This window comes from Ixodes scapularis, unplaced genomic scaffold (assembly GCF_016920785.2).
Source record: "Ixodes scapularis isolate PalLabHiFi unplaced genomic scaffold, ASM1692078v2 PGA_scaffold11__112_contigs__length_91849675, whole genome shotgun sequence".
NCBI classification, from domain to species: Eukaryota; Metazoa; Arthropoda; class Arachnida; order Ixodida; family Ixodidae; genus Ixodes; species Ixodes scapularis.
The window spans coordinates 90,304,068-90,326,018 of record NW_024609837.1 but is presented as its reverse complement, the minus strand read 5'-3'; the positions used below and the strand labels follow the sequence as shown (position 1 = coordinate 90,326,018).

At 47.4% G+C, this 21,951-nt stretch overlaps 1 protein-coding gene across 1 annotated transcript; it reads left to right on the top strand.

Annotated features, from left to right (window-relative positions):
• The first annotated feature begins 3,033 nt into the window (after window positions 1–3,033).
• Window positions 3,034–6,576, top strand: LOC115317788. The gene is made up of 2 exons (XM_042289056.1): window positions 3,034–4,080; window positions 4,678–6,576. Exons 1-2 carry the CDS (start codon window positions 3,034–3,036, stop codon window positions 6,574–6,576), a joined length of 2,946 nt encoding a protein of 981 aa, XP_042144990.1.
• The last annotated feature ends 15,375 nt before the right edge of the window (window positions 6,577–21,951 follow it).

The following is a 21,951-nucleotide window of genomic DNA, read 5'->3' as shown; positions in this document are numbered from 1 at the left end:
CTCCAAGGAGAAGGGGTGGGATTATGTAGAGAAGCTAGCGCTTCTCTCCATAGGTACAGAGCTGTCCGAAGTAAGGTCAGAATGGAAAGAGCACCACCAAGTTCCGCCTGGTTCTGAACAGCCACAAAATGAACACACAATTCAGAAGAATAGTAATATGAAGGACCTAGGCACGTAGCCACACGTTTTGAGTTCGCAATGACATTTGAATATGATCACAAATATTCCTGCTTTGCTCAAGGTCGCCTAGTTTACACACCATATTGATGGATAGCACAGCAGAAATATTTTTTTTATCAGACTTAAACCTCATTGTTAATTTAACATATGTGGCTCTCTGTGTAAGTCCTTCGTGTTTTTATTCTTTTTTTATTTGTGTGTTCATTATTTCGTGTTTTTCTTGTGATTTAATCCGTGTTTTTGTTACTTATGTGTTCATTTATTTATTTTTTTCTTTTATTAAGCTTCAGTTAAAGATCCTCGTCATTTTGTAGTCCGGGAAACGGTGGTGACCTCGTCGTGTTCAACGAGCAGTAATGAACTTTCCATCTTGTATTGCTTCTGGCGAACAATGGTGTCTGTAACCTAGCAAAATGAACAATTGGGCGAGTTGGTAAGAGTTCATAATTGCTTACAGCGCGACTGGGACAAGGACAGACAGAGGAGAAAGACAGAAACACAGGACAAGCGCTGAACTAGCAACTGATTCTATTGAAAAGAAAAGACATCTGATGCTGCTGCTGCTCGTGCAGGCATGCCCCTCCGTGGCCCTGGCGCTTCTTCTTTCACTCGATGCGAAACCGGCCAAGTTATCCGAGATCCAAAAAGCCGATCTCGCTCTTCATCAAAGTCACTGTGGGCTGGCTCACACACAAGTATCCGGTTTTTGTTATGTGGTACGTCTCCATCATTTCTCGGGGTAGTTTGTGGTTGTGTCGGAACATCACTGCAGTCTTGTTGAACAGGGGTTGGCATCCGGAATCCCGGCAATGCATCGCGAGATGCGTGTGAGCGGTTCCTTTCATAGAACTGTGGTGTTCTCGTAGTCTTGTGTTGAGGCAACGCCCAGTCTGTCCTATGTAGGCACGCCCTGGCAAAGGAACACGGAATTTTCGGCTCCTGATAATTTTCTATGTTTGGCGCTTTCTATGGCTTTTGGACTTCCAACTACCTTGAAGATCAAACCTGGACGCTCCGTGGCATCGTTAGGGGGTCCCGACACCCCCAAAACAGCGCCACGTTTATGAAGGTGTCGCGAATCACCAAGGACCTTCGACGACGCTCCGCCCGCTGATTTTGCAACCGACGCGGTCATTTCGACGAGTTTGGAGCCAGAAAAGATGGACACCGCAGCAGCCCTGACTTCGGGAACGCGCGGTCAACAAGCCGAAGTAAAAGCGCAGCAGCAGCTTGAACCCGCCAGTACCACAGCCATCGAGCTTGACGCTGGACTCCTCGGAAAATTGGGAATCACCAAAGAGGATATCGGCAAATTAATAACCACACTCTTGCACAGCTACATACAAGGGACGTTGACCCCAGGCTGGATGGCAAGCCAGCAAAGGGACGCCATGGAATCCGAAGAGGTGAGTTCTCAAGGTACTTCCCAATTTCCACCACTACAGAAATTACATAAACCAGAAAATCCAACTTCAGAAGAACGACAAGCTAAGCCTAACAGCTTAGGAACCGCCCCCGGGGAGGAGAACCCCGAAGACGAAGGGTTTGAAATGTATATAAGAAAACGCCGGTGTTCGACAGTCCAAAAACCGAGAACATCATCCGAGGAAGATAGGCGGGAAACTTTTACGTCAACCCAGACAGTGGTACTAAAAGCGATATGCAAAAAGAATGTCAAGGACTTCAAGACCCGAGATATAAAAACAGCGGTGGAAAAGACGGAAATCGCCAGTCGTGATGACTACAAAATTCAAATTCAGCCGAAGACGAACACCATTGCGCTAAAAACGCGGAACGAAGAGATAATCCAAAATCTCCTAAAAGTCGCTGAGATCACGAAAGGCGAAGACTCGTACGCCTTAAGCCCATACAAGGCAATGGGGAACGACCAAGTACGCGGTGTCATCTACTTGCACGGTGATAACAGCGACGAGACACCCGAAACGCTACTACCGGATTTGGAATGCAGAACGGCCAAAGTAGTCTACGCCCGCCTTATGGGCAAGAAAGGCAACGCTGTGGTGATCACTTTTGAGGGAACTTGGCTGCCAGCGAAAGTCATGTTCTGCCGCGAAGTGTTCACCGTGAAACCGTACCGTCCAAAACCAATAGTCTGCTTCAATTGTCACAACATTGGGCACAAAACGGACGTATGCCCAAGCAAAGAGAGCAGATGCGACCAATGCGGGCACATCCACGAAGAAGAGATGGAGGAGTGCACAAGGGATTCACAGTGTAAGAACTGCGGTGGGGCCCACGTGGCAACCAGCAACAATTGTCGCAAGAGGAACATCTCAGAAAAGAAGCAGCCCGTAAAGCCACCACAGCCGAAGCTACTGAGAGAAAGTTACGCGGCAGCAGCCAAAGCAACTGCCACCTCACAGGCCCAACTTCGCGGCCAACAAAACACAGAGCAGGAGGTCATTCGAATTCCTCCCAACCCAGGAAAGCCAACAGTTGACTCCAGTGAGAAGATGGCAGCCCCAAATTGGATCCCAGAATGGGCCCAGCGCACGAAGGCTAAGTCCACCGAACTACCAGACTAGAGGAAGGAAGTACAAGCACTCGAAGCAAGGTTCGAGAAGCAAGAATCCAAAATCGCCAAATTCGAGAAAGACGTGGAAATGGGATTTAATATGGTATTCCAAGTACTCGGAGAGATTAAAAAGGAAATTGCTGAACTCAAGCATAGCAGATAGAACTAACGAACCCGGACATACCAAGATAGCACCGACACGGATCCTACAGTGGAATTGCAACACGTTCTCGGCAAGAGCAGCGGAGCTCAAGCTCCGCTTCGAAAGAAATGCGCCACCAGAAATTCTGCTGCTGCAGGAGACTAAAACACCGGACATGGCAATCACCGCCTTCAACGTTTACCTAACTCCGACCATCAAATCTAAGCCAAGCTGCAGGGAGAAGAATCCCATTGAAAAGAAAGGATGGGTGGCAGTTTGCGTACTCCAAAACATACCACAGACGCAGCTAGACACCACTGCACTCTGCTCGGACAAGAGGGAGGTAGTTGCTGTCCGACTAAAGCGAGGTAAACTTAAACTGGTGGTGGCATCTGTCTACATGAAGCCCAATACCACCCTAAAAAATGGAGAGACGGCAGAATGGATCCGAAAGCTATCCGGGCAGGCGGATGGAGACCCACTGATTGTCGGAGGGGACTTTAATGCACAACACCGCGAATGGGGATACGACACCAAAACAAAGAAAGGCCGAGACATCATCGCAGCCATGCAAACAGCCGGGCTTGAACTCCGCAATGAACAAGGGGTCAAGACGCGACTAGCCAAACAACAACGCCAGAAGGACACTACACCAGATCTCACGTGGGCCACAAAGCGCCTCGACACCCAATGGACACCAAGGAGGGACACACAGGGCAGCGACCACTACCCCATCGAGGTCACAGTCACGCACCCAAGTGGGCGGAAAGATAAGGAGCTTCGACCGATCATAAAATGGGACGGATTCCGGGAGCTAATTCTAAGCAGCCTGGAGCGGCACGAAGACATCGAGGAAAGCATATGCAAGGCGATGAAGGAGGCAAGAACCCACGTTAATGTCAAACAAGGTGATCCGACACCGGACACCCACCTTCTGAACCTATGGGCCAGTAGACTACAAGCGTTAACAAGATTCAGGAGAAGCAGGGCGACGGCGCATAAGATCAAGCTCAACAAAGCGACTGCCATGGCTATGAAATACTCCAAAGAGCTATGCCGGCATAAATGGAGAAGCCACTGCGCATCATTCAACGCACGTACCGGACTCGGAAAGGCCTGGCGGACTTACAGGGGGATGAACAAGAACAAACGCAAGAGCCGGAACGCAGCACAGAACCTTGCGCTTCGCCTGAAAATGACGGAAGAGGAGCTGGCGGTAAAAGCAAGTCAGATATTTTTCCCGCACATCACGGCGGCAAAACAGGGAGGCAAAAAACGCTCAAAGAGCTGGGCTGCAAAACCACCAAAAGAACCGGGAATGGACGAACCTTTCAACATGGGGGAGCTGCTTGAAGCCATCCACTCAGTCAAACAAGGAAGCGCACCCGGACCTGACGGGATAACATATACGGCTCTTAGTAACCTCCCAGGCGAGGCCAAAGAAGCGCAATTGAAGAAATATAACGAAACATGGAAGAAAGGAGAGATCCCCGACTCCTGGAAGATCTCTTGGGTGACACCAATACCTAAACCCGGAAAGACGCAGGATAGAATCGAAAATTTCAGACCAGTTTCACTAACGTCCAGCATCTGCAAGGTCTTGGAGAAAATGGTCCTGCAGAGGGTACAATGGTACCTCGAGACCCACGACAGGCTGGACCCGAGGCAAACAGGATTCAGAGAAGCCATGGGAACACCAGACAGTCTCAAGCTGCTATACGAAGACGTGATGGCAGACAAGAAGAGCATACATCCAAGACTTGTAGTTGCGCTTGACATAAAACAAGCCTTTGATGCCGTTCCGCATGGGGCGGTGAAAGAAGGAGCTAAGAGATGTGGACTAAGGGGCAGAGTACTAAAATTCATCAAAGACTTTCTGGCCAATAGAAGGTTTAAGGTGAAAATCCGGAACACAATGGGCCCGGAGACACTCAACAGCAGAGGCGTACCACAGGGGGCAGTGATATCGCCCACATTATTTAACATGGTAATGGCAGATTTACCAACGAGACTGCGACGCATTGAAAACCTCGGGTTCACAATATACGCGGATGATGTCACATTGTGGACCAAAGGAGGCTCGCTGGGAGACCAGGAGTTCACTATGCAACGGGGCATCGACGAAGTTGCAAAGTACTTGGAGGAAGTCGGGATGGAGCCGTCCCCTGAAAAAACCCAATACATGGTCGTTGCGAGACCAAAGGACCACAGAAAAGGGATTGCACAGCAAGTGCAACTTCAACTCATGGGAAAAGAACTAGAACGGCGTCCGAGCATAAAAATCCTTGGAGTTACATTTGAAGAAACAGCAGGGAGTACCAAATGGCTACCCGAGCTGAGGAAGGTATGGGACCAGGCCCAGAAATTGATTCGTAGGACAACGAGTAAATCGTGGGGGGCGGACGAAAAAGCAATCCGGACCATGGCAGAAGCCCTCCTCACATCCAGAGCGCTCTACTGCTACAACTGGATGAACCTCACCAAGGCTCAGTGGAAGCAGATTGAAAGGCTGAACAATCAAACCATGAGAGTGGTAACTGGACTACCGAGATACACACCCCTCGACGAACTAAGGAAATATGCAAGAATGAACAAGATAGAGGAAAAAGCAGAGTCACAACAAATCGCACACTTTCAACGCATCGAAAGGACTAAACATGGGCGAAGACTATTGGAAATCCTAGGATACTCCACGGAAGGTAGGCCCCCGATCGAGGAGGCTTCCCCACCATGGCAAGACATAGGCGTAACTGATCACAAGCCAACATTCAAGGGACAAGGAACTAAACAGAGAAAATTCGCAGCCAAGAAACACGTCCAGTGGCTCGTGAAAAACACTGAATGTAAGGAAATAAGGTACACGGATGCCGCGAAGGACGACGGGGCTGCCGCAGCAGCCTTTGTCGACATTGCGAGGGACAGGACCTGGTCAGAGAAGCTTCCAACGCAGACCTCGGTTAAAGAGGCTGAACTGCATGCAATTTTAGCCGCAGCCAAAGATATCCGTGAAAGAATCGACCCAGGTAACAGGGCCTGGATCTTCACAGACTCTCAGACGGCACTGAAAGCTTGCCGCAGCTGCAGAACGAGAAGCAGAACGGTCAAGAAGATCAAGAATATTGCGGAGGAGCTCAGGAAGCTGGATTCTAACATAACGATCGAGTGGCTACCCGGACACAACGATATCCCGGGGAACGAGAGGGCTCACCAGACCGCAGCGGAGGCAGCTAGCAGCACCAGCTCCGCGCCAGGCCTTACCTCTCGAGTCGAAACGACGAATGAAATGTCAATAGACCCAGATGAAATGGCCGAGCAAGCCAAAGAAGGGAGGAAACTGTACCTGAAGGGTCTTCTGCTAACAGAGGAAGACCCGATACCACCAGGGTACACGAGATGGGAGACGGTTCGGCTACGGCGAATCAGGACAGGGACGGCACTAACTCCGGCGAAAAAAGCATCCTTCGGACTGAAGGACCACGAGGACCCAACGTGCAAGACATGCACAGAGGGATCCATGGCAACGACCAAACACGTGCTCTGGGAATGCAAAGGCCTGGAAGACTTTAGAGTAGAGTCATGGGACTCGCTACCTAGCGAGAAAAGGCCCACGAACCTTGAAGACTGGACCCACCCCAAGGGACAGCCGCAGCACAGAAAAGAAATCCTGGACTCCCTGATCAGCTACATCAGGGACTCTGGGGTGCATCACTTCATCTAAATTTATTCATTGTCACTTACCCTCTCCTATAAATCCCTACATTCCTTTTCCCTCTCGCCTCAGGGACACCAACCCATAGACGAGTGAACCTTTCATTAAATAAATACATGTTCCCTCTCTCTCTCTCTGTGTTGAGGCAACGCCCAGTCTGTCCTATGTAGGCACGCCCGCAGGAAAACGGAATCTTGTAGAACCGGCCAAGTTATCCGAGATCCAAAAAGCCGATCTCGCTCTTGATATCTGTATTTTTTATTAGAAGTCTAGATAAGACATTTTTCTAAGGGATGGCCTGTAGCATCAGCTGCAGTACATCGGAAGGTGAAACAGTAGATATGTCACTATTCAACTATTTCTATTATATTCCGGTGTTACCTGATACGGTTTAATATAGGTTAGACCCACTCCGGTGAAGCTCTACGGATTGGCCAGATACGGTTCAGCTTCCGCTTCGACCAATTACGGTTGGGTTTCCAGACTGGGCATTTCCGGTTCATTTTACGGTCTCTAGAAATCCGGTTTGCTTAGGGGCCCATATGACGGTTTGAAATTCCGGATTCATTCCGGTTTATTTTTAAACCGTTTTTTTTTTTTTTGGTAGGGAATTAATGAGAATCAAAAAGCAAGTACCCTATGTTTCTGAAGATAGCGTCCTTCATATTTTCTGAGTGGCTTTCAGCTGTTCAAAGTGCAAACCAGCACTGCTTATCGCATAACCCACACGTGCTCGACATAGTAATTATATGTGCGAACCACGTGACGTGCGTAAGCAACACACGTGCAGTTGCACAGATGAACAGGCCGACAAAATTTCGAGTATACCTTATTGTGCAACTCGATATCGAAGCAGCAGACTACAATTAACGAAGTTATCGTATTTGAAGCGATAAGTAGGAGCAAGGTTAAAGTACGCCGAGTAGACCTACTACTCGCGTCAAAGCTGCCGGCCGGCAAGGTTTCGGATTGGACCGGGTTTCAGTTTTTTCAAGTCACGATTTATCTTGCGAGAATCAGGTTCCAACTTCTAACGATGAAGTACTAAAAGGAATATTTTGCTGATTGGTTTTCGACTGGCTGACGTCCGTATCTCGGATCCCGGGCCGCAGAGCCTCAGGCAGTCTGACGCTTAGCGACTCGACCTCACCTCAGCCGACTTGCTTAATCACTTATGGTTGAAGAATCCAGTCGCAGGTGGTGTAGCGCTTAGAATAAGAGTCTTTTCGCGCTTCCGACTCGCGATACACAGGGAGAATAAACAGAGCAAAGGATTGCAAGGGGCTAAACTTGCCTGTTGTTGTTGCCAATTGAGTCAAAAACATTATTGCTAATTGAGTCACTAAAACCGAAACCAAGACAAAATAAAAAGTCTTTTGGCGCACGTTTTGCGATTTGGCGCATAATGGCGCGAGGTATTGGCTGTGGCGCAGTTTCTGCAACGTGGCGCAGGATGGCGCAGACACATGCGTATGGCGCAAAATGGCGCAAATGGCGCAGCCGTTCCACCCCTGTAATTGGAAGCATGGTAGAGGGGGTGGTCTAGCCTTGACTGAACCACAGCAGTATTTCAGTAAGTGAAGCTCATTATATCAATTAGAATGTGTTAAATTGAACATTTATTGAACCGTAAGAGACAAATGAAAAATGCAACGCATGCCATTCCATGACATAAAGAATGCTATCTGCAAACATTTAATAAAAATATCACGGACCGAACTCACACTCTACATCAAAAAAACAAATGTTTCAGTATAGAAGACGTTATCCTCTTGCTCACGTACAAGGAAAATGATAAAGTTCTGGAAGACGACTATGGATGAGGAACTTGTATAGCTAAATTTTAAGCACCTCACCTACAGGAGGTGACCATAAGATATCACAGAAAGTGCCCAACGTTTAAAGATAGAAAAAGAAACATGCACTATACACTTTTAAAACGGCTCACCAAAACACCTCCTCAACCACATACCTGTCTGCAAACTTTTTTCAAAAATTTAATTAAGACTATCCTTCGAGTTGTGTCACTCAATCAAAAAAAAAATCCTCTCCAGAGCAACCAGCATGCTGAAGGCCTTGCGTTCGTACTGAATGCTGAACAGCCAATATGCTGCCAACAACATGCACAGCCCCTCTCAGCATTAAAAACGGAGAACAAGCGCTCACGACCAACAACAAGATGAAGACAGTCTGCATCGTCCAGCTCTTGCTTGTTGTCGAGGACACTTGGTGCCGGTGGGGTGTTCTCGTCCTGCGTTAGACAAAAGAAAAAAAGAAAAAAAAACGCATTTTAATGTAGAAGGTCAAAACAGGTTTGCTCTTGTCAACTGCTATTATTTGCTGCAGTTAATGCCATGAGCATCAGCTTCCACACAGGCATAGACCGCGTATGTGTGAACAAGTAACCGGCGTCTGCAGCAATGTAAAACGAATGAAGAATTACAATCGGGGCAACATCTCGACATGAAAGTATTGCGATATAATCTTGGGGACACTTTTGAGTATCTATTTATGTACCAAGATGCATTTGCGAAATCTATTTGTATTTCAGTAGTGAAATACTTTTCCGATGTATACACGAACTCATCTCTTTGACGTCACGGCGCGGTGGTGGCGCGTCGGTCGCACTTCCGGTCTGGGGCTGAGGGCAGAAGTCCCCATGCCAGACGTGTATTCCTGCGTTGTTTTGAAAGGAACCAGACTAAAACCTAACTTCTCGTCAAAACGCCGCGAGTGGGGCCGTACCAAAAGTGTCGAGAAAGGTTTGAAGGTCAGTTTTCACGTGCTCGGTTCGTCCGAGAATCTGGATATGTGCCGTGAAAAGGGAAAAGCAGACGCCGTCGGACAACGATTGCTTGGGCGGGAAGCACTTAGGGTTGAATTCACGGATACTTGTGGACATCAGATTTATTTGTTTTGTTCTAACATGAACGCGAGAAAACTGTCAAGTTGTGCGGACCACCTCGGGACCACGTTCAGTGCGTTTTCAAGTTCAAACGGCCGCCTGATTGTTCGAATTGTCGTCTGCTCTTTCAAACGTTTCTGCTTGTCGTCTGCTCTCTTAGACGACGCCGGTCCGTAGACCATATGTTGGCGCGGTACTTGCGATAAGAAGTGAGTGCAGGCTTCAAAAGACTTAAATTTGAATTTTGGTAAGTAGGCTGGATGTAAACAGTAAATACGAGGAGATGTTGGTCATTGTTACCAGTGACCAACACCGACTTGTTGTTATGCCTAGTTCAGTTGGTCCGATTCTGCTTGCGATTTTCAGTATCGTCGTCGACCATCTCAGCTACGGGTCACGCTTTTGCCGCCCGAGCGGCGTCGCGACTGAAAAGTCAGAGCGAAATGTTATGATGCGAATCAGGCTTTAGCGTACAATCTGCGGCGTCCACGCGGAATAAATCGCCGCATGTCACATTATTCACGTGAAGTTTTGCGGTGTAATGAGCCTCGGTAATTTCGCTTACGCCGCTCAAGATAGTCAGACATCGCCAGGAAGACGTAGAACCAACAATTCGAACGCGAAGAAGGGCAGGGGGACTCACACCGAAGCCGACAACATCGCAGTTCAATGGTTTGTTTATGGGCGACGGCGAGCTTTTTGCCCACACCCCCCTCGCGCATGCGCGGCGCCGGTGGCGTCCGCTAGGGGCGCTCCGGGCGCTCCGGTTTGTTTGTAAACATGAGTTGGTGTATACTGTGATACACTGCTAGGCTTATGTGTTTGCTATATTTATTGTTGGAAATGAGCTGAGAGGTTTGGAGATAAAACAAAAATAGAATCCACGCCACAAATCCGACGCATCACTGGTTCATTTTCGCAATGAGTGATTTTTCTGCTTTGCTATCAGATTTCGCTTTCACAGCGGCCGCTTTTCTTTCTGAAGACAGCGGCCTTCCTGTGAACATTTGAGGTTATTGTTTGGATAAGAGGACACCAACAAATTCACAGATGTGAAAAAATATGTCCAAAAGGGTGAGAAGATAAAAAGCAGGGACGTTTGGGCAGACACGCTTTGTCAGGCGGTGTCATCGGTCGCCAGCGTTCTTTGGGTGCGATAATGGATCTTATCGGTATCAGCGAACATGGCCAAGGGAAGGCAAGTTTCAAGAAGAAAACGGGACAAACACCAACAGAAGGCAGAGAGCTCAGGTGCTACAATATATGTCGGCCACAAACGCAATTTTATCACCTCGCCACCCCGCATTTATGAACCATATAGGGCTGCCGACTGACCATAAGTACACGCTTATATTTGTCCCTTGGCTAATGTTAATTTTGCTGTCTCCTCTACACTCAACAAATAAAGATGAGGGTTGCAGAAAACAGCAAACATATTAATGTCAAGTATGTAGCCGTAAAAATTAATTTCCATGAGCTACATTTTATGCACAGACACTGGCCATATGAGCTCCCCCGTCCGAACACCAACTGGTGCAGCGAAAATTCAGCATGCAGCGCGTCGAGCGTGGCAAGGTTGACGGCTGTGATTTTCAACAGTGGAGGGGGTGATTGCACAGAAACAGGTGCTCGTGATAATATATTTCTACAGCTATCTTTGAGACATTGTGGCGTTTGCACCTCGCTGCACCCCTCGAATTCCTGACAGACGAAGGTATTCTGAAAAAATATACAATGAGCTGCAACTGTTGAAATTTGGGCTACTTGGTGAAGCTTGTTTATGAGTAAAACAGTGCGAACAAGGACACAGGATAGAGAAGATGTACACAGGCTGAGCGCTGACTGTCAATTGTTTATTTTCAAAGAAACGCCCAACGGCGTGGTAACACCAAACAAAAACTACATCACGACACATGCCTGCCCACATGATCGTCACAAGTTAAATCCCCTCAAAAATGTTAACTCACAGTCATAAAGATCTATCGAAGGCACGCTGACACAGTTGTCTTTGAACTTGGAATCGTAAAGATCCTCAGTTATCTCTCTAGTTCGTTGGTTACTGTGCTTTCCCAGGACCGTGGTATCTTCCGAAACCGGGGAAGACAAAACACCTTTCGCAGTGAACCGCCACATTCCCTGACGGAGATGCCCTAATCGAACACGTGTGTTCACGTAATCTATCATTAATGCAGCGACCGGTCTGGCCGATGTAACTTTTTTACAAGTCAGGGGATTACTTGTATTTATGCTTCTTATCACATGCGGCCCTGACAACCGGTCCCCACTCCACCCTCACACATAAACGTGTCAACTTGGCCGGTGCTCAGAAAACGACAGGACCATCGTCGCCTTGCGCCACTTTCTTTAACCTATGCGCCAGCTCATGGATTTCTGCATGGACTCCCTACCCATAACTACCTCCGGATTTCTCACCCTCCTCAAAAGGCATTCGGCCACTCCTACCAGGAGATTGCCAGGATAGCCGCCCTCCAAACGTTTGTTGGCCTGGCTACGAAAACTCGTCATTTGCTGAGGACATGACCTGACGAGCGACCCCCAAAGACTACTGGATACGATTCCCCTTTTAACTAGTTTTGAATGACTCGAGTCGAACGCAAGCACATCTTTCTTTGACCTAGGGCAGTAGCACCAACACATGTGGGAGTCCGAAAAAATGAGCCTAATGTCTAAAAACTGTAGAAACCCCCAACAGGGTCTTCATTAAGTGACGTATTCCTCTCCAGGTGTGATAGAGGCATAGCCGGAAATTTAGGGAATGACGTCATCCGTGTATTTAGGTACTTAGATGACTTTTTGGTGTTGTACCGAACTGGTTCTGGCCAAAAGAAAGAGGGTGTGGTTGCAAACATGTTAGACGTGTTCAAGGGTCATGCCATGATGCCAGTGGGTTGAACTTCACCAGGGAAGACCCTGTTGGGGTGTTCTACAGTTTCAGACATTAAGCTTTCTCGGACTCCCACATATATTGGTACTATCATCTTAAGGTTGAAGAAAAGTGAGCTTGCGTTCGACTCGAGTCATTCAAAACTAGTTAAAAGGGGAATCGTATCCAGTAGTCTTTGGGAGTCACTCGTCCGTTCATGTCCTCCCCAAATGACGACGAGTTTTCGTAGCCCGGCCAACAAACTTTTGAAGGGCGGCTATTTTGGCAATCTCCTGGTAGGTGTGGCCGAGTGCCTCTGAGGAGGGTGAGAAATCCGGGGGTAGTTATGGGTAGGAAGTCTACGTAGTAACCGGTGGTGGTGCCCTATATCAATAAGGTGGCACATAGGTTAAAGAAGTAGCGCAACGCCGCAATGTTCCTGTTGTTTTCTTAGCACCGGCCAAGCTGAGACGCTTATGTGCAATGGTAGAGAGGTGATCGGTTGTCAGGGACGCACGTGATAAGAAGCACGAAAACAAGTTTGTCCCTTGCGTGTGTGTGTGTCGGGGGGGGGGGGGGGGGGTTTAGGGTAATTCCCTGACTTGTAAAAAAGTTTACATCTGCCAGACCGGTTGCTGCATTGATGATAGATTATGTGAACACGCGTGTTCGGTTAGGGCATCTCCGTCAGGGAATATGGCGGTTCACTGCGACAGATGTGGTTGTTCTCCGGTTTTGGAAGATACCACGGTTTTGGGAAGGCACAGTCACCAACGAACTAGGGAGATAACCGGGGCCTTTTACATTTCCAAGTTCAAAGACAACTGTGTCAGCGTGCCTTCGATAGATCTTTATGATTCTGAGTTGGCATTTTTGAGTGACTTTAACTTGTGACAATCATGTGACGGTCCTGTGCCGTGATGTAATTGTTGTTTGGTGTGACCACGCCGCTGGGCGTTTCTTTAAAAATAAACAGTTCAAAGTCAGCGCTCCGTCTGTGTACATCTTCTTTGTCCTGTGTCCTTGTTCGCACTGTTTTACCCGTAAACATACAATGAGCTGTCGGCATCAAGAGACGAGCAATCTCGGTGGCCCAAAAGGTAACTTGCGACTGCTGGATGACTTGGTGTAAACGGATCCAGAATTCGCGGGCTTGGAGAGAGTTGCAGAAACTATGTGATATCAAACTGAAAAGTGAATCACATACAGTCATTATTCAATTTAAAGGAGCGGTGCAACGATATTCGATTGGAATGTTTTTTTACTTTACACGAGCTTACTGGCGCTAGTGAGACTCAATTATACTCGCACGCAACGCCACTGACCAAGAAACTCCTTTGTTGCGCTGTTATTTCGAGGACTAAACCGAGTGTTTTCATTCAATCTCTCCTTCGAAAGACCTGATGATGTAGCTGCGCGGTAGCAGTACCGCCCAGTGCCGATATTTGAAAACGGCTCATAGATTGGATCCGAGCATGGCGTGGACACTTGATTTGGGCTCGTGATAATCGATAGCTCGAGAAACATTCGGGTAGTGTCCTGTGTCCAATCGCTGCAATGACGACAACAGCCGAACCATAACAATGTCTGGAACTCAGCGCGTGTCCTGTGCCTTGCCAACTCCAGCGCATGGCTATGATCAACATTGGCGACATATAATCGGCTCCAGATCACGGGGCCGCTTGTTCTGGCTGCGAGTTGAGGGGGTGAACTCTGCTCGTTTTTCTTTATTTTTTTTTCTGCGACTTCGATTGCGTGTGGTGAAAACGAACGGATATTCCACAGATCATTATCGCCAGGGTTCGTTCCAAGCGGTATTTGCGCAAAATACAAATATCAGTGCATCGCCCCTTTAAGCCCAAATTCAATGATTCGCACATGGCTATTATTTTCAGTACGAAGCCAAAGGCAAACCAAGTAGTTGTCCGTTGAATTTATTGCAGAATAGAATATCCATTGAGTACCAAACTGGATGTTTCGCTTATGTTTGAAAGGTTTCGATAAAAAATGTAATACTTTAATTGGGTGAAATAGCAAAGCTTTGTAACAATTGTGTGCATGATTACATTCTACAAGTCGTTTAAGATGTAGACAGAGCATTCGATTTGAAAGCTAACAGGATTTTTAAAAAAGGCCATGAAAGCTATGTCAATGTCTTCTTCACTGCGTGTTCGTGGGACTCGGCGGACATTAGTAAAAGGGATAACCGTCGCAGTATGTTGTCTAATTGACCAAAATCTGTTAGCTTTGTAATTAATGGCTTTATGGGCCATGTTGCAACTGCAGTGTTAAAAGCCAGTCAATATTAAATGGCTAACCCGATTTAAACAATTCCCAAAAAGCCAAGCGGTTTCCAGATATTGATTGTCCAACTTTTGCGTTTTTAATGTCGCATGCGAAAACCGCGCTCAGTTTGAGCTCAAGAATTGGTGCCATTAATGATGGGTAGAAGAGTGACCGTCCTACAAGGCACGTTGTCGCTATCTCGACAGTGTGTCCTTGGCGGATGCATCAGCGTCATACTTCCAAGATAGTGAAGGTGCGTTCGAAGCCACTCCATCCGCACATTATCCTGAGGCCTTCTGAGCGCAAGATTTTTGAATTGCGCGACGAAAAGGCAGATTCTTAACATTGAATCTCTCGAAAACTGTTGCCATTCGCAAATTGTGTCAACCGGGTGAGTCTTTAATATTCACTGCCTTTGAAACTAGATTCGAAACATGCCCCGTAAAATCATTAATTAAAAATATTATGAAAACCTTTGGTGTATTAGTTATGACCAGACTTGTACCGTACGCATTACAAGTAACCAAATTACTTGTAATCGATTACTTTTTGGAGTAATTTTGTAATCAGTTGATTACTTTTATTAGGCAGTAATCACAAGAGTAATCTGATTACTTCTTGAAGTAATAAAATTACTTGTAACCGTTACAATTTTTCCACGGAACACCCCCCCCCCCCCCCCCCGGGCACACGCCGTTTTTATGAAATGGCAAAAATAAAATTTGCTTTTTTTCTTCGAACGGAAAAAAGAAACATTTTTGCGGAGCTGTAGGAAACGAGGTAAATCTCTTTCTATCTACAGTTTCTGTGGAATGTCCGTTTTTTTTTTCGAGCTGAGCCACATTTAAATATCTAGGAGTGTTCCTTTCTGCAGACTTGTCATGGAAGTGCCACGTTGACTATATCTGCTCTAAAGCAAATAGAACATTAGGATTTTTAAGACGACATCTTTATCTCGCAGACCCGTATGTCAAACGTTTAGCATACACTACGTTAGTTCGGACGAAACTGGAATACGCGTCCATCATATGGAATCCTCATCAATTGTATCTCATTAACCAACTCGAAGCTGTCCAAAATCGCGTCACTCGTTTTATTACTCGCGATTATTCTCAAAAAAGCATTTCCTGTCTAAAACAGTCCATATCTCTCCATACACTCGAAACTCGTAGAAAAAACGAACGGCTCTCTTTTATCCACAGACTATACTACAACCCATGGTCACCAAAAGCATTTATTTTCCCGGCTCATCATATTTCATCTCGCCTAGATCATCCATGTAAAGTCGAACCCATTTTCTCTAGAACTAACGCCTACAAATACTCACCTCTCTCTCTATGCATATCTGAATGGAATAGCATGCCCTCAAGCCTGGCGACGATATGTGACCATAACCATTTTACGCAGGAGCTTGTTAAGTTGTTTGAGTAATCTCTGTGTAATGATGCTTTTGTTCTCATTCAATGTTTTCCCAATTTTTGTGAATTTGATGTACCCCCCTTATGTAATGCCTCACGTAGAGGCCCTTAAGGTAATAAAATGAAATGAAATGAAATGAAAGGGAGTGGGAAGCCCCAGGGAAGCCACAGTGCGTGACAAAGGCCATTCAGGGCGAAGTTTGAGGAAGCAGAATGTAGCTTTCTGAGTCCTTCGTTCAAACTAGCCCCCTCACGCACGCACACACAGAAATAAAAAAAATCCTGCTTAGGGTACCTACTCGCAGCCCGTAGGAGTACCAGAACCCAGAGCTGGCAGTAATGCAATTACTGTAATGAAATTACAGTAATTTAATTACTTGTTCCAGTAATTAGTAATGTAATTCATTACTTTTTGTAGCAGGTAATTTAGTAATGTAATGAATTACTGCAGCGACGGTAATTGTAATGAAATTACCTAATTACTTTTTCGCACCAGGCATATTTTTTGTGTCCACAATACACACGAGCGCTTTTCTTTTTATTTTACTTTTTCTTTTTCCTCTACACCTTTCCAAAAAACGCTCTTTGGCCGCCGCTATGTTGCTGATGCTCATGCGGCTGGCGCGATTCTCGCGCCCGCTATCAGCTAGACATTTTCTGCCACTCTCTTGAACTGTGAAAACCCGCTCAGCGCGATTCTCTACCTATGTTTCGCGGTTTTGCATTTGACGTTTTCTGGCCCCCCTTGAAAGTTTCCGCTTACTTTTTCTGATGCATACTGCGTACCCTCTCTGTGTTATCTTCCACTGTGAGAAATAGGGCTGGTAAGTGCTTTCCATTCGAGCTTTTCTGCTCGACATTCTCGGTAAACGAAGGAGGGGAAGTAGGTCGAACTAAGGCCCCTGGTGGAACGGCCCTCGACGCGATTTTGCGAACAATGAGCATTGTTCTCCCCCCTCCCAGAGATAATCCGCGTAGGGTCCTCAGTCATCTCCAAAAATAGTTGTCCTGGTTGGCTTGGGAAACGGATCAGTCGCGTGCGATCCTCTGTCCACCGGTAAACATGCAACAGAGAGTTCTAGCTGTGTGCCATGAACTGTGTAAATAATGTAAATAAAGTTATCTGTAAAAAGAAGGTATCAATAGCTCCTTTATATTTAAAAGTATACAAAAGTAATGCGAAATTAATGTAATTACTTTTAAAAGTAATTTGTAATGGTAATTAATTACTTTCTGGCTGTGGTAATTTGTAATGTAATTTAATTACATTTCAGCAATTTTCAGCAAAGTAATTAGTAATGTAATTTAATTACAAAATATGAGTAATTTGGCCAGCTCTGCCAGAACCGAAGAATGCATAAAGCGGATGCAAAATATAACAAAGGCAGTTGAAATATTTCCCCATTTCCCCTACGTGGTCTTTGTGACAAGCAATGTTTCGAGTTGAGAAGTGGTCGGGGTAGGGTGCCTTCATGTGCGCTTCGCGCACATGAAGGCTCCCTACCCCGACCACTTCTCGCGCACATGAAGGCTCCCTAGGTCGGGGCGATCTCTTCCGCTAATGGATACTACACATGATCCGTTTCAAATCCTGGAGCTGCTCCTCTTTTGTTTAACGTGTGAGCTCATCCACATGTGAATAATAAAATGAGCAACGCAAACTTTGAGCGACAACCCTTGCTCAAGCTTAGCAAGATCTAGAACCCCCTCCGCTCGCCCCCCCCCCCCCTCCCCCCCCCCCCCCCCCCACACACACACACTGGCGAACGCCCAAATCATTAAACGTCTTCAAACGAATTCTATGCTTGTGTCCGCATTGTGAACGTGCAACGGCCACGAAGAGAGAGCCAGTTTATCTTCTTCAATACTTGTGCAAATGTGAAATATAGGTTGGAAGTAGTTCATTGTTATGAGCGCTAAAGATGTGTCTTCACACAATAAAGTAATCGGAAAAGTAACGATTACTTCTTTAAGTAATGTCCAATTACTTTTGCCGTCGAGTAATCAAGTAATCTAATCGAATACTTTTTAGCCAAGAGTAATAGTAACTGTAATCGATTACATTTTTTTTAGTAACGTGTACAAGACTGGTTATGACTAACATATAGCGACGGTTACCCCCTTGTCTGATGTCCTCTGAGCCCCATAAACGCACAGTAAAGGTGGCATCCAAATACCACTCACGCCATTTGTTTTAAAATTTCGTTCGAATCAAAATATAAAGTTTTGTATATATGTATATATAAATACCAGGTGCATCTGCATGCAGCCGGGCATCATCCCACTATAGAGGTCCACTTTTTTCTTACGCAAAACTGAATCAAACTGGACGAGGCCAGTTTTACATAAACCCCCAGCACGGCATGTACCAAGGAGCGCCAGAAATGATTGCTCACCTCATAGAACACTCTGTACGGCTTGAAGAGAGTGGCTTGGAGTCTTTGGCGGTTGGGTCTACCCACCTGGTTCAGCTGGGACCTGCAATTAATTTTGATATAGCTTGCCATATGCCACAAAGTAACAAAGAGAAAGCCACTAATACATAATCCTAGAGCACGATACGTTTCATAGACCGCTAGAAATTCTCGCTCAGCTCATAGAACACTTCATGCGACAAAACCCTGCTTTAACGATTGATTGAACTTGGTAGAAATGTTGCAGAAAAATAAGGATCTGTATTCAGCTGCATCAGAACACGTGATCTAATGTAATAATTGTGTGTTCTCATAGAACACTACTGAAATAATTTTTACTAAAGAGAATGATCACAACTTAAGTATATACTGAAAGAATTAATAACATTGATTGATTGATTAATTGAACATGTTTTATTAACAAAAAAAGAAGCAAAACGCGTACGACTCTCTCTAATTAATTGTCCACTGACATCGGAGAGAGAATGGGGTGGGGGAATGGGGTGTGGATAGGCAGGGGGGTACCAGAAATGTCTCTATTCAGATGGAGTCCTGGATGTTTGCTGTCGCGACAAAGTCAAGAGGCGAGTCTAATATGGCTTTGCGGTGCTGCGGTGCGCCCCTCGGGTGTATCCAGCCCCGAAGGCACCCCGGCTGCAGCTTAGGTTGCAGTTTTCGAATGGCTTCTTCCCGCGCCCGGCTGAGCTCCACACAGTCCCATAAGAGATGGGCAATTGTGGCTTGTTGTCCAGTTGCGCATCGTCTCCAAGATCCATCGTCGGCGTGTTCTCTTTCTAGATCTGTCTTGAACGCACATCTCTCGAACTTAGCCCGGACTGCTGGGGAGACGGCCGTTGCGGTTCGGAGTCTCCGAAGACGCACTGTAGCCCACCGACCATACCCGTTTGGCAGTGGGTCATCGTCTTCAGGTAGCTTATTGCACAGGACCCTTCTCCGCTCGAGGCGGGTAAGGGTCGCCTCCTCGTCCCAGTCAGGCTCCTCTTCGTCATCAGAATCGTCTTGAATAAGTGCGGGCGGAGGGTTGTCGAGAATCGCACTTTGGCCTGTTGCGGGGGGGTAGGGAGAAGAAATGAGCTCCCGCGCGGCTTCGTGTGCTCTCTCGTTCCCCTCGATCCCGGCATGGCCCGGGACCCAGGAGATGGTGATTTTAACTTCTCTGGATTTGAGGGTCTTTGCTCTAGCTTTTATTTTTTTTACCGTTTTGCTGGGGGAGTCTCGCTTCCGGCAAGTGGCTAGGGCCTCTTTCGAATCCGTGTACACGCGTAGGTGCTTGGAACCCTCTGGAGTCAGGGACTCGTCTTCCACGGCGAATAATATGGCTCTTAGCTCTGCTTCTTTGGTCGAGTGTTTCTTGTGAAACGCAAAGTTTGCCTTAGATTCTGTATTAAGACGAAACCATGCAATGGCTGTGCCGCCTCCGTCTTCTCTGACAGCTGCGTCGGTGTAGACGTGTACTATTTCGGAGCCGGGACGGACGTCCTGTACGGATTCCGCGTGTTTTTTGGCTGCGTTGTTCCTTGTGCCCTTCTGGTCTTTGTCTACGTTGTGCTTCATGGGGCGATGGTCCACCACTGCCTCGTCCTCCCACGGGGTGGAGGAGGAGAGATCGCGGGGCGGCCCATTAGCTGATACCCAAGCAGCTGGAGAATGGCCCTTCCGGGTCTGGTTCGCTCGAGTCTCTGGACTTGTGCGATGCGATGGATTTCGGCCCTATCTTCCGGAGTATTGATTTTCTCCTCCTCCTCAAGAGCTGCGCTCTAATTCGGCGTTACAGGGAGAATGGCTTTCCTTTTTTGTCGCGAGGCCAACAGCGGCTTGTATCCGTATTGTGAGGCTGGGCTGTTCGTGCTCCCGCTGATCCTTTTTCAGTGCTTCCCGAAACAAGTCCCAATTGATTATATAAGTCGCTCGTTTAGGCACCTGGGACCTGCGCAATGCGTTGAAGGTGACTTCAATGATTAGATGATCGCTACCCATAGAGTCTGGTAGCACCTTCCAGGTTCCCTGCAGCTTCGATGCGGCCCATGAGAGGTCCGGGGAAGTGTCATGTTGCTTGTTGTGCGTTCCAATCCTGGTACAAACGTCATACTCGTTTAGTAGCTTGAGCTTGGCTTCTGATGCGGTTCGCGCCAGGTTGACTCCCCCCGGAGTATCCCGAAGGCAACCCCACATAGTGTGGGCGGCGTTAAAATCTCCCCCTATATAAATGTGTTCATCCAAGGGGATCGCTGAGCAGAGGTCCCGGAGCCAGTCCGCTTTCTCGCACTGCTTAACCCCGGGTTTACAGTACACTGATACAAGATTAATCTTCGTCTTCCCAACACTCGCCTTAACAACTACTACCTCCCTGCCCGGATTGCAAAAGGGGCGGAATGCAAAAGGGGGCTGTGTCCAGTTGTGCGTGAGGTACGTCTTTATCCACGAAGATTGCCGCCTGGCCCTTGATATCTTTAACCGGTGGTTTTCCTTTTCTGCGAACCCCTCTTCGGGTTCTGGCTATCGTAGGTGGAGCGTAGGTGTAATACCCTTGCAGTTTCATGGCGTCATTGTCCGTCTCTTGGAGGAGGAGAGCGAGGGGTTTGCCCTTCGGTGTCTTGCTTGCCCTCTCGAGGCGGAGGCGAATTTCGGCGAGGCGGCCGGTGAAGCCCCTGCAGTTCCTTTGCAGAATCTACGTGGACTTCCCTACGTTACCTCGCCTGCGCCTTCCCATTTTGCTACACTGCGCCGTGGTGTTGGTTGTTTCTCAGGTTACTGTCACCACCGCTGTGACGGCGGGTGAATGCCATTTGCTTTCGCGTGAGGTTTCCCGTGATGGCCTGACTTGTTCCCGATAGGCGGGTTATTATCAGAGCTTGCTGTTCAATCAGCTGCTGCTGTGTGTGTACTTGCTGCTGCATTATCGCCTGTTAATCTCGGAGTGCGGAAACCTCTCCCAGAAGCTTTTCGATGGCGATCGTGAGGTCTCGTAGAGAGGGCTGACACCTTGTCCCCTCTGGAGGGGGACTATCCTTTGGGGGCCCCTTTCGCCGTGCTGAGGATTTGACCTTTTTGGCATATGTCTGGTCCCTCGCCGCTTTGTTGTGCTCGGCAACTACTGAGCCGAGCGTGGGCGCCCTCTCCGAATCTGGACGTCCAGAGTCGAGTGCGGGAAAGTCCTCCGCACCAAGTAGGGGGGGGGGGGGGGGGGCGGCAACGTTTTTTCTTTCGGACGGTGTCGACCTTGGAGAACCGACGTTCTTCCTTGGTCGTGTTGATTCTTGTTGGGTGCCCGGTCCCGGGACTGAGACCTGGGAACCTCCTTAAGCCTTCTGTTCTTGGGCTTTAGTTTCCGCCGCATTTTTTGTGTAGCCTTAACTGTCTTGGGACACGTAGCATCAGTGGCCACGTGTTCACCCCTACAATTTCGGCACTGTGGGGTCTGGTTCTGGCAATCAGACATCTCTTTTTTGTGAGGGT

What these genes read in the sequence shown, in the direction of transcription:
- LOC115317788 (XM_042289056.1), top strand. Translation starts at nt 3,034, where the DNA reads ATGGCAATCACCGCCTTCAACGTTTACCTAACTCCGACCATCAAATCT. An exon ending in AAGAGGAGCTGGCGGTAAAA is followed by an intron (nt 4,081 to 4,677) that starts GCAAGTCAGATA and finishes GGGGCGGTGAAA; the next exon opens with GAAGGAGCTAAGAGATGTGG.